General features: G+C 44.0%; 1 protein-coding gene across 1 annotated transcript; it reads left to right on the forward strand.

Moving 5' to 3' along the window:
• The first annotated feature begins 439 nt into the window (after positions 1 to 439).
• Positions 440 to 9,691, forward strand: SNX12 (sorting nexin 12). Its single transcript, XM_036120560.2, has 4 exons — positions 440 to 726; positions 6,681 to 6,776; positions 7,336 to 7,460; positions 7,863 to 9,691. The coding sequence occupies exons 1-4, from the start codon at positions 562 to 564 to the stop codon at positions 7,963 to 7,965; spliced, it is 489 nt and encodes a 162-aa protein (XP_035976453.1). The 5' UTR covers positions 440 to 561; the 3' UTR covers positions 7,966 to 9,691.
• The last annotated feature ends 2,310 nt before the right edge of the window (positions 9,692 to 12,001 follow it).

The following is a 12,001-nucleotide window of genomic DNA, read 5'->3' on the forward strand; positions in this document are numbered from 1 at the left end:
AACGAATTGAAACCATCAGTGGCACCAAGTGGCAGGGCTGCGTTCTAGATTCTTAGTATTATTGTTGGAACCCCACCCTCCGGAGAACACCCTTCTATTTTCGCGCAAAACCCTGACTTATTCAGGTCACGGGGCTTCGGCCTATCACTGCAAGATCCCAGTTTGCGGGGCAGTGCCCGCAGCCGATAGATACACGGTATAAGACCATTTCTTGGGTTTGGGGAGCAACGATTGGCGGATTCCGCCTGTGGTGCTTCCCAGGATATGGGGCGCTACGTATCGGAGATGCAGGTTCCGGGGCGGCCACAAACACCGCCCGGAAGCCTGAATGAGGCCTCCAATGTACGGGACTCACAAGCCTCAGCGTGGCCGCTATTCAGGGTGCCGGGCCCGGGGCCAAGGGAACGTGCGCGTGCGTGCGTGCGTGCGTGGGCGCGCGTGCGCGGCGCCGCTGTCTGTGGGTTGGCTGGTTATTTTGCAAACGGGAGGGGCTGTGCGCGCTCCTGCCTCCGGTCTCTGTCCCCCACCCCCTTCCCCGGTCCCGGTCTCTCCTTCGGAAAGATGTCGGACACGGCAGTGGCTGACACTCGGCGCCTTAACTCGAAGCCGCAGGACCTGACTGACGCTTACGGGCCGCCAAGTAACTTCCTGGAGATCGACATCTTTAATCCACAGACGGTGGGCGTGGGCCGCGCGCGCTTCACCACCTATGAGGTTCGCATGCGGGTGAGTCACGGGGTGAGGGAGACAGCTGAGGGAGGACCAGGCGGCTGGGCGGGGAGGGCCGGGGGGGGCTGCCATGGGGACGACTAACATTGGCCGAGACGCTTGGAGGGGTCATTTGGGGGTTAGGGGCTTCATAGGTTTGGAGAGAGGTCTCCAGACTAGGTTGTGGCCCTAGGATACGGAAAACTCCTGAGGGGGACATCGGACTGGGGCGAGGGAAAATAAGTACCTATGAGCAAGAAGTGAAGCATGGCTGGATAAGGGTGGGGACGATGGAGAAGATTACAGTGAGTAATGAAAGGAAATAGGAATCCTGACTGTAGCGACAGAAGGAGGGAAGGAAAAGTGGCAGAGGGCTGGGGGGATGGAAAGCCAAGGTGATACATCTCTGGGTCCCATAACTAAACTAGGTTGTGGGAAGTCAGTCTAAAGAGGGAGGGCAGGACGCCCCGATTTCTTCCTAATGAGGTCTCCCTGAAATGATGGAGTTAAGGAAAGCCTGGATTAAGGGGGAGATAGACTCCAGGAAAGGGAGACAGTGGGCTTGGTAGAGCAGAAATAAGAAAGGGAGTCTCCTTGAGATTGAGTGCTCCCCAGACTTGTGTAGAATTAGCATCTGAAAGAGAGAAATGTTTTGTGCTTAAGTTTTCTCAGGTACCACATGCTGTGTCTCATGGTGAAGCCTGGCCTTGCAAGGGGATTGGTGGATTGTCAGTCGGTGCTCTCATCCTGTGCTGATCCTTTAAATTTGAAGTATCCAGGATGTTTGTTTCAGTACTGGCTCCCATTTGAGCTTCTGTATACATATGGTCATTTGACCTTTCTGTTCTAGATTAACTTTTTGGGTTAAGACCGTGGTCTGTGGTTAATTTAATATATGACATTTCAGGAGTGGCTTCTTCCAGTGTGCACTGCAGAGGACTTTATTCTCTAGTTCTTAGTCCACACTGCAAGGATGGAATGTGCGGATACAGTAGTGGTTTGCAGGTTCTTTTGCCCAGTTGAATGGTTACAGGCAAAAAAGTTGGAGAACCATTTTCTAATTTTCCTTATGTTTTTTTCTCAGACTAGAGGGCCAGAATATTCTCTATGGACAGCATGCTGCTCAAACAGCATTTGAAGACCTAAAAGAGTGTATGTGCTTTCATTTTTGAATGAATGAATGAATTAAATGAGAGTGTGTCTCCTGCCTGGGCTTTGAAATTTAATTGAGAAATGATGCTCTCCAAATTCCAAGTTTGGCCAAGTCCAAACTGAAGAAAGAAAATCGAAGCAAAGATTGGAAAAAAACTCTCCTTTATAAGAACTACTTGGAACCATCTCTTTGGGGAAGAATGGAAGTTAGATCCCTGAAAATACAATAAAAGCTGGGAACTGTTAGTGGTAGAAAACTTAATTACTTGAGGAAGACTGGGCATAACTTGTTCAGTGTAAGGATTCTCTACTGTGGGGTTTTAGAGACAATGTCTCCATGCATTACCCAAGAGCCTTAGGGACTATGAATGAAATGGCTCTCTTTTATTTATTTAGATTTATTTATTTGAGAGAGAGAGAGAGAGTGAGCATGTGGGTGCCCAGAGGGAGAGGGAGAGAGAGTCCCAAGCAGACTCCACGCTGAGTGTAGAGCCTGACCTGGGGCTTGATCGCAAGACGCTGAGATCATGACCTGAGCTGAAACCAAGAGTCAGACACTTAACCAACAGAGCCACCCAGGCACCCTGAAATAGCTCTCGTCTTAAGGCATTCTAATAACAACAGAGACTGTTCATCTAGTGCCTACTATGTGCCAGGCACTGAACTAGGTTTTAGTTTCTAAATCCTTACAAAAATGACATTTTACAGGTAGGAAACTGAGGAGGAGTGCAGTTTTAGTAACTTTCCCAAGTACACATAGCTAATAAGTGGGGCTGGGATTTGAACCCAGGTCTGTCTGACCCCAAAGCCCCTCATCATACTCTTTCCACTACACTTTAGTCTCTTTGGCTGTGCTTAGTTGCAAAACTTTAGTGTGCAAAATTTTTTTTACCATTTTTTTTACCATTAAGCTTTTAATCCGTCCTTTTCACAATTTTTAATTGTACAATGATGATGGGGTTGATGGCAGTTCCTAGTTCTGTAGGTTTGAGTTAATTTGTATTGTTTATGTTAATTTGTATGGCTATCTAGGCTTTTAATATTTTAATTGAATTCAGTTTTGGAGAAAAGTTGAAATAATTGGTTTTTAATAGCTATTTTAGGTGGTTGATCATGGTAGGCATTATAGGAAGCATGAGACTCAAAGAATGGGCTTTGTGAGTTAGGCATTATGTATGGTAGAAGCAGATGGCACTGACTTTTTTTTCTTTGTATGGTAAATATTTCTGAAGCTGTTCTCTTTTATTTTGCTCAGGAAAGAATTCCCCCCCTCCCACCCTCCCAAGAAATGAGGAGTCTGGAGAGGTTTCCTGGTGACTTCACATGATGTGTGTGGAACTTTCAAATGTCAGTTGTCCTGTGGACTTGAACTTTGTTTCTTTCTCTCCTTTCCCTTGACTTTGTGTTGATAAGAGCCAAAGGACTCTCTGTATCCTGTACTACACAATCCTGTCTTCCTCATATAATTTATAGGTTGGAGCTGGGAGACTATCTTACTTAGTACACAGTAGCCCCTTCCTTAGATGGCTAGGTGCTGAGATAAAAGGTCATTATTGTCATCATCCTGTGGGGGTAGGGGAAGAATAGGATTTTTGTGAGTCAAAGGAGGAAGTCCACAAAATGGCAGTGGGTGGTTTCGCTGTGTCTTGGAAGAATCTACTCAGCATTTTCCCCCCTTTTCTTTGGTCCTTCTGTTGGCTTCTGTACTAGTTAAGGTTCTGCTGTTTGGGGATCACGTTATTTGTAATGAAGTCTGGTGGAAACCTAGAATCACGTGATACGAAAGCACTTTTTTTTCTTGCAGGATTATTCCCCCCCCCAGCTTTATTGAGATGTTATTGACATATAATATTGTATAAGTTCAAGGCATATCATGCGATGATTTGATACCCATGCAGATTTCTTGCAGGATTCTGGGAATGCTCTCTATAATGTTTTATTTTGAATGGTTAATACATGCACATGGTACAAAATTCAAAAGATACAAAAAAAGATACGCTGTAAAAACTAAGTCTTCCTCCCTTCCTCTGCCCCTGTAGAGGCTCCCTTTTCCAAAGAAACCACTGTTTCCAGTTTTTTTATTTATTCTCCTAAAGAACAGGTTGTAATAAAATATTACTTTACCTGTATCTCACTCTCCTTCAGCTTATTAACATTCCTTGGACCTTGATCCTGGGTAGAGTTGTAACTAATGTAAGTTGGTTAGTTATTTAGCTTTTGATGACCTCTACCTAGAACTGGATCCTAGAAAGACAATTTCCAAAAGCATGATGTAGTAAGGACTGTGCGAAGCACTAGCATAGCTCGAAGATATTCTTTTCCTGCCCTGAGGCAGTTGTGGAGAAAGGAGAGAAACTAGTTCCTTTGATTTCCATCTGCTGATATGAATTGGCTGGTGGGAAATAGAGTCAGTATTAATACATGTGGTTGGCCGTTTCTATTTAGAATCTGTAGACAGGAGTGAGGATCAGGGCTTTTTGTTTGTTGGTAGTTCATGTCACCATTAGAGCCTAATGATTAAGATGTGGGAATAAGCTGATTTATGTCAGGGAGCAGGCGATGGTAAGCCAACTTAATGTAATTGCTATTTCTGCTGTACTTTCTAGACAAGGAGAGGGTAAACAAATACATAGGGTCTCTATTAATCAATTGAGTATTTACTGAGTAACTTGCATAGTCTGCATTTAGGGCGATGCAAAAGTAGTCACGGTTCCTGATTTCAATGAGATTAGAGTTTCGCTAAGTAGCAAGACTAACATGATACATAAAACAATAGTGTGTCAGGCACTACTAAAGTATAAATGTCATAGGAGTGTAGAGGAGAGGGAGACCAGTAAATTAAGCTGGTGTTCTCAGGAAGGATTTCCTGGATGAAATGGGACTTGATGTGGGACTTGTAGAACGGAGAGGATTTGGATGGGAAAAGCTGAGGAAGGCATACCTTGGAGGTGCTTTTCTCTTGTTCTTTACAGGAACTTAAATTCACTTTTCAACTGAAAATGTAATACGTGCATGTGATAAATTCAAATTGTTCAATGAAAAATGTAGCCCTCCCATTCCAGTTGTTTAGTCTTATACTCCAAAGTCAATCACTGTTATTATGAATAAACATTTTATTCATAAGTATAAATATATACAATATACATGTCTTCCCCCCACCCTTTTTAAAACAGTCTTCACAGCCAGCACAGAGCCCACCACGGGGCTTGAACTCACAACTATGAGATCAAGACCTGAGCCAAGATCAAGAGTCAGATGCTCAACACACTGAGCCACCCAGGTGCCCCACATATTCCCTTTTTAATTGAAGTATAGTTGACACACAGTGTTACATTAGTTTCAGGTGTTCAACATAGTTATTTGACAAGTTTATACATGACGTTGTGCTCACCACGAGTATAGCTACCATCTGTCACCATTCACTACTATTACAATACCATTGACTATATTCCCTATGCTGTTATCCTCCTGACTTACTCATTCCATAACTGGAAGCCTGTATCTCCCATCCCATTTTGCCCATACCTCCACCCACCTCCCCTCTGGCAACCAACAGTTTGTTCTCTATATTTATGGGTCTGTTTCTGCTTTTTGTTTGTTTTGTTTTTTAGATTCCACATATAAGTGAATTAAATGATGTTTGTCTTTCTCTGTCCGACTCATTTCACTTAGCATAATACCCTCTAGGTCTGTCCATGTTGTTGCAACTGGCAAGATCTCATCCTTTTTTATGGCTGAGTAATATTCCTGTGTGTGTGTGTGTGTAGCACATCTTCTTTATCCATTTATCTTTTGATGGACACTTGGGTTGCTTCCATTTCTTGGTTATTGTAAATAATGCTTCAGTAAATGAAGGGGTACATATATCTTTTTGAATTAGTGTTTTTATTTTCTTTGGGTAAATATACATATCCCTTTTTATTTTTTTTATTTTTTTTAAGATTTTATTTATTTGACAGAGAGAGAGAGACAAAGCGAGAGAGGGAATACAAGCAGGGGGAGTGGGAGAGGGAGAAGGAGGCTTCCCGCTGAGCAGGGAGCCCGATGCAGGGCTCGATCATAACCTGAGCCAAAGGCAGATGCTTAATGACTGAGCCACCCAGGCGCCCCACATATCCCTTTTTAAAACCAAATGGAGCGGGCGCCTGGGTGGCTCAGTTGTTAAGCATCTGCCTTCGGCTCGGGTCATGGTCCCAGGGTCCTGGGGTCGAGCCCCACATCGGGCTCCCCGCTCGGCGGGAAACCTGCTTCTCCCTCTCCCACTCCCCCTGCTTGTGTTCCCTATCTTGCTGTGTCTCTATCTGTCAAATAAGTAAATAAAATCTTTAAAAAAAAAAAAAAAAAACCAAATGGAAAAAAACAACAAATAGAGGCAAGCTCTATGTACTGTTCTGTACCTTAATTTTAATGCTTAATATATTTCCAGACTGGCTCATATATATTTCACATTCTTTTCATAGCTGTACAGTAATTCTACTGTATAGGCATACCGTAATTTATTTAACCAATTATCTATTGATGGACATTTATTATTACAAATAAAGTACAGTGAAACCCCTTGTGCATACATATTTGCATACAACTTTAAATCTATTTATAGGATAAACTCTAAGCAGCAAGGGACTTCTAATCACCAACTGTGACAAGGCTGGATGTGGTAAGGATCGGTATTTACCTGGTGGTATTTTAAAGGAGTTATAGGAACATGGTTCACAGGATTATTTCTTCATTGGGCCCTGTCGAAGTGGTTCTGACAGGTGGCTACCACAGGCTGAACATTAGTTACCATCTCTCGTCTCTCATTTTTCCTTCCCCTGTAGACAAACCTACCTATCTTCAAGCTGAAGGAGTCCTGTGTACGGCGGCGCTACAGTGACTTTGAGTGGCTAAAAAATGAGCTGGAGCGAGATAGTAAGGTATGACCCCATTCCCTGTGTGGGATCCTCGGAGGAGGAGATCTACATAGGCTGAGAGGGCATGAGATCATAGTCTATAAAATTTTAAAGGCAGTGGAGCAGCTGAACACTATCCAATCCCAACACATTGGATCTGGGTGATACCCTTTGAAACTTTAAAGTGGTAAGTTCAGGACAAATTTTAAAGAAAAAGTATCACTTGAATTAGTGGCTAGTAAAGTCATACAACTTAACTCCTATAGGTGCTGAAAATATACAGTATAGTGTCAGGAAAGGCCTAGCTAAATTACTGGATGCTGGTGGATTGTGAAAGAAAGTGAGGAATATTTGGAGTTTATTTCCTTTCTTTTGAGGTGGTAAACCTGTCCTTCTATAGAATCAGTTGGGTTCATTTTTGACCTGAGCCATCTTGACTGTGCTTATGGCCTCAGTTCTTGCAGGTTGCTGGCCGTGGGGTGAGGTAGACCCTGCCTGATAGGAAATGGGATATACAGTGCTTCACCCTCTCATACCCTCTTCGTCCTCTCTCACGTGGCTGCTATTTTGCATCTGCCTGCAGATTGTAGTACCGCCACTGCCTGGGAAAGCCTTGAAGCGTCAGCTCCCTTTTCGAGGAGATGAAGGGATCTTTGAGGAGTCCTTCATTGAAGAAAGGAGGCAGGGCCTCGAACAGTTTATTAACAAGTAAGCCAAGTTCCTGGGGACTCTTCTTGCGGCTTTTGCCATCATGGTCTTTCTACGCTTTGTCTGTCTCTTCTTCTGGAATGAGATGTGATGCCAATTGTGCGGTGAGCTGACACTGGACAGTAAAACTCCGTTCCTTTGAGCCGAATTCTGATTCTGTGCCTCAGGGCCTGAGAAAGCACCGCATGGTGGATGTGTTTGGGGATTTCGGTGTACCATACCCCTCTCGCCCCCTTCTCCTCTATAATGTTAGGGTTGGAATGGTGCCCCGTTGCTGTCCTCTACTTGCTTGAACCTCTGGAGGAGCTGCCCTGGCCCTTCCTCCCCTGTCCACACCCCCATTGCTCTGCAAATTCTCTCTGATCCCAAATACTACTGATAACCATCTTGGTCTCTTTATAGAATTGCTGGGCACCCACTGGCTCAGAACGAACGCTGCCTACACATGTTCCTGCAGGAGGAGGCAATTGACAGGAACTACGTCCCCGGGAAGGTGCGCCAGTAGGAGCCCCTCTCACCACTTGCCCTCTACTTTCCTGCTGAAAATGACATTGGTTTTTACACTAAGCCTCTCTCTCTCTCTTTGATCTGAAGTTGGCTGCCCATCCCCTGGCCCGATAGACTGGCTGGCATTGTGTTCCTTGGTACCTGACTACACCATGGGCACTCTGCTAGGATCCTCTTCTCTAAGGAGAGGTGGGAACCACAGGCAGATGCCCTTTGCTTGGGGTACGGGTGGGGGGATTGGACTGGAAGGCAATTTCTTGGGCATTTACCCATGCCAGAAGGCTAATCTTTTGGGGGGGCGGGTCTTGTGCTGGTGGGGCACTTGGATACATACTGATGCTGCAAGTCCAGGGGATTTTCTTACTCTTAGGTTTAACCAGGAACGCTGAGCAGGGAACAGCCCTGCATTTCCTACCTGCATGAACTTTTTCCTTTTTGGGAAGGTGGTAGAGACCCAAACGTTCTTGTTTTCTCTAGGCCTGCTCCCAGTTTTCTCAACAGTTTCTTTTGTTACTTTCTCTCTCCCTTGTTGCTTTTCATGGCAGTAAATCCTAGAGTCTAAGCAGTCTGTTGTGTGGAACAAGGTGTGTGGGTTTTCTGGGCCCCTCATCATGGCTGCTTCAGAGTCAGAAGAAAGCCATAGGGCAGTAGGAGAACTCTTGTTGTCTAGCCCCTCTCTTTTGTGGCTCCCCACTCTGGCTGCCTGTTCTTGCTCATCAGCAGGTGAGTCAGTATGGGCCAGCAGTTCTCCCTCCCCAAGCCCTTGATACTTTATAGGTTAGCTTTGCAGGTTTGATGGCTTGAGGGGTGGGGGCAACTCACCACTGCCAGGTAACTCCCTAAAGGGTGGGAGTGGATCATTTTCTAGGTACCTCCCAGTGGTGGGGAAGGGCATCACTACCCTCCCCCTTCCATCCTCCCTTCCCCCCATCCCATTTAGTGCTGCCATAGGGCAGAAGCACATGAACAAACCACACAGTCTCTGACTTCTAAGCACTTTGAGCTGTTGAATGGGGCTCAGGGGCAAGAGTTGTCGCTGCCCTCCCCAGCTTGGTCACAGGGTTTTTGAACTGCCTGCACTCCTTTTCCATGGAATTCCAGCATTCTCCCCAGAATTTGAGCTAGAGATAGCAGCGGGGTATGGATGTCCCAAATCTTAGAGTCTGAAGCAGCTTTCCTGGGCTTCTGTCTGGGAGGTAGTGGTTTGTTTGCTGGGGCCTGATAATCTATCTCCAGTGGTGGGATGGGAGCAAGTTAACTGTTGTCATGTCAAAAGTGGGGACTCTTTGCTTAGACTGTCCATCATGGAAGGATTGGGTCTTGGGGAAAAGGATTATAGAGTCTGACAAGACCCTGATCAGAGAGATTAGGATTGCATTTTGACATGGGATTTGGAGTCCTTCGAAATGTTGATGTTCCCTGAGACAGATCAGCTCCCCAGCTGCTGAGCCTGTACCAGGGGCTGCGCAGCCCCTAGAGAGAGGCTCTGCTCCCTTTCCCACCTCCCCAATGTTGGTGTTGTTGCTGCCTTTTTGATTTGTATTCTCTGTTATTGACATTTTTTTAAAGAGTTCTTCTTTCATTGTGCACAAGTGCTGAAAGCCTGAGGCCCCATTTCTGCTGTGTATATATCCTGACTCGGGGCTTTTATTCAGCAAACTGTTCATTCTTCTGTCAGACAATGTCATATTCAACTCTGTTCATATTAAACCACTGTGAAGCAAGCCTCTGTTTTCCTGCTTAAGTTGTAAATATAGTATTTTTTAGTGTCTAGGATATTCTTGGTATTGTGCAGAAATCATATAACATGGTCAGTGTCCTGAGGTGATAAGTTAAGTTTTACATTTAAGTTTAAAAAAAAACAAAACAGAATCCTAGCTGCCTGTAGCGATATTTACCTATACTTGCAACTTCCAATTGACTTTGTCACAGAGGTAATGCATCTGCTTGCAGGCAGTAGCCATAGGGCTTAATACCTGTGGTTTGGGTCAGATTTAGCAGATTTGGTTTTTAAGCTTGTGGGTTTCTGCTAATTTGGGCAGAATATATTTATAGTGTGTGTGTGTGTATATACATATATATGCATATGCTCTATGTGTACATAAACACGTGTGTGCATGCGCTCATCCTCCAACATACCATCTGTGAACACTATATCTTTCATAGGGTTTTTTTTATACCTCAATTGAGACTATTTTCTTTTTTTAAGATTTTTTATTTATTTATTGGAGAGAGAGAGAGAGCAGAGCGAGCAAGAGAGAGCACGAGTTGGGGGGAGGGGCAGAGGGACAGGGAGAAGCAGACTCCCCACTGAGCAGGGAGCCCTATGTGGGGCTCCATCCTAGGACCCTGGGATCATGACCCGAGCCAAAGGCAGATGCTTAACCTCCTGAGCCACCCAGGCACCCCGAGAGTATTTTCTTTCAAATAGATGGGATACAGGCAGAAAGGTAAATGAACTCTGAGAACTTTTTTTTTCTTAACTCTGAGAACTTTTGATGGGTGGATATTTTCATCTGACCGATGTGTTCTGAAATGGCTTCCTACACAAAGTGGGTTTTAGTAAAAGTTTGGAATAAGAGGAGCTAGGAATCTTGTTATTTGGGAAGTCAAAGCTTGTTTTAATCATGTAGTTGAGCATGGAAAGTATAGAAAGTAATGTGGTCAAAACATGAATTAAGGTGACAGCAATGTACTTGGGTGTGAGTAGAAGAGTGGGGGCTGAATCGAAGTTAAGAGGTTTTGGTAGTTCAGGAATTAGATGACTAAAGATATCTGAGGGGATAGGGAAGAAGAGAAGTTTCTGTGAGATAAGAGAAAGGAAGAGTAAGGAGACAAATGCAACCTTCGTAGGCAGCAGCGTTAGAGAATGAATTAGAGAATAACTAGAAAAAGCAGCTATAGAATAAAATATCAAAATTTTGGACACATGACATTCATTTAACAAGTACCGGTTCTTAGCCTTCTGTGTGCCCAGCCTTATGCTAAAAGCTGGACTGGGGTGGGGTGGGGTGGTCGTGGTATAAATAAAACATTACATTCTCTTTCTTCATAGACTTTATACTTATTCCTTATTGTAGGAGATGTCTAAATAAGACAAAATGCTAGAGACAAAATTAGAGGTCCAGGCACATCTGGTTGTCCAGTTTTTTTTTTTTTTCTGTTTAATATCAGGTCAGGTAAATTCCCTCTTTGGAGTCAAGTGGGTCATGTTAGCACAGTAACTGGGTCCCGAAAGAACCCCAAATCCAAGCCCTCTTACCCATCAACACTGAGGAGAAGCATTTTTTTTTATAAGGAATTCAAGGTTATGTATGCATCTAAGTATTTATTACTAATTAATCCCTTTTACCCATAGCACAGAAGCAGCTCAACCTTACACTGGGATCTGGGGGACAGAGGCTAACGAAAAATTTTAAATGTAGTACCTAGATGCCAACAAAGTCTAAAGCTTCACATTCTGGAGATGCCTTATCTACCCTTTAACCCATTCTTTGAGATGAGGAGTTGAGCTAGTAAAGGGTGGGAGAGGTGAACAGCATTCAGCCTTCTCTGGAGTTTTTGTTTAGTGAGACATCCTAGGTGAGACACTTCTATCTTCAAATACATACGGTCATAATTTAAGTAAAATTACTTTCTACTGTGGAAATGTAGACCAACTGTTCACTGAAATGGATATTTCTTCATATCCTGAGGACTTTTGAGTCACCCCTGGTCTTCTCTTCTTAGGCACAATAACAGTTCTAATTTTTCCTCACTTGGCTCATTTTTTTTTACCCTTTTACCTTTATTATTCTGAAATCTCTCCAAGGTCCTTACATGTCCCTAAGTCATAGAGTCTAAAACTGGACACCACTTTAATTATAGCCTGCAGGTTAGGTGGTTGTTAGTCCATTTATACATCACAGTATTCAAGTTTACTTTTAAAATATAAACACTTTGTGACTAATTTAGCTTGTGGTTCTCTGCCACTCCCTTCCCGACCACCCAACACCCTTCATCCCTCTTATCTTTTGCTTTGCTTGTCCAAAAAA

The sequence above is a fragment of the Halichoerus grypus genome, chromosome X, assembly GCF_964656455.1.
Source record: "Halichoerus grypus chromosome X, mHalGry1.hap1.1, whole genome shotgun sequence".
In the NCBI taxonomy this organism is placed as follows: domain Eukaryota; kingdom Metazoa; phylum Chordata; class Mammalia; order Carnivora; family Phocidae; genus Halichoerus; species Halichoerus grypus.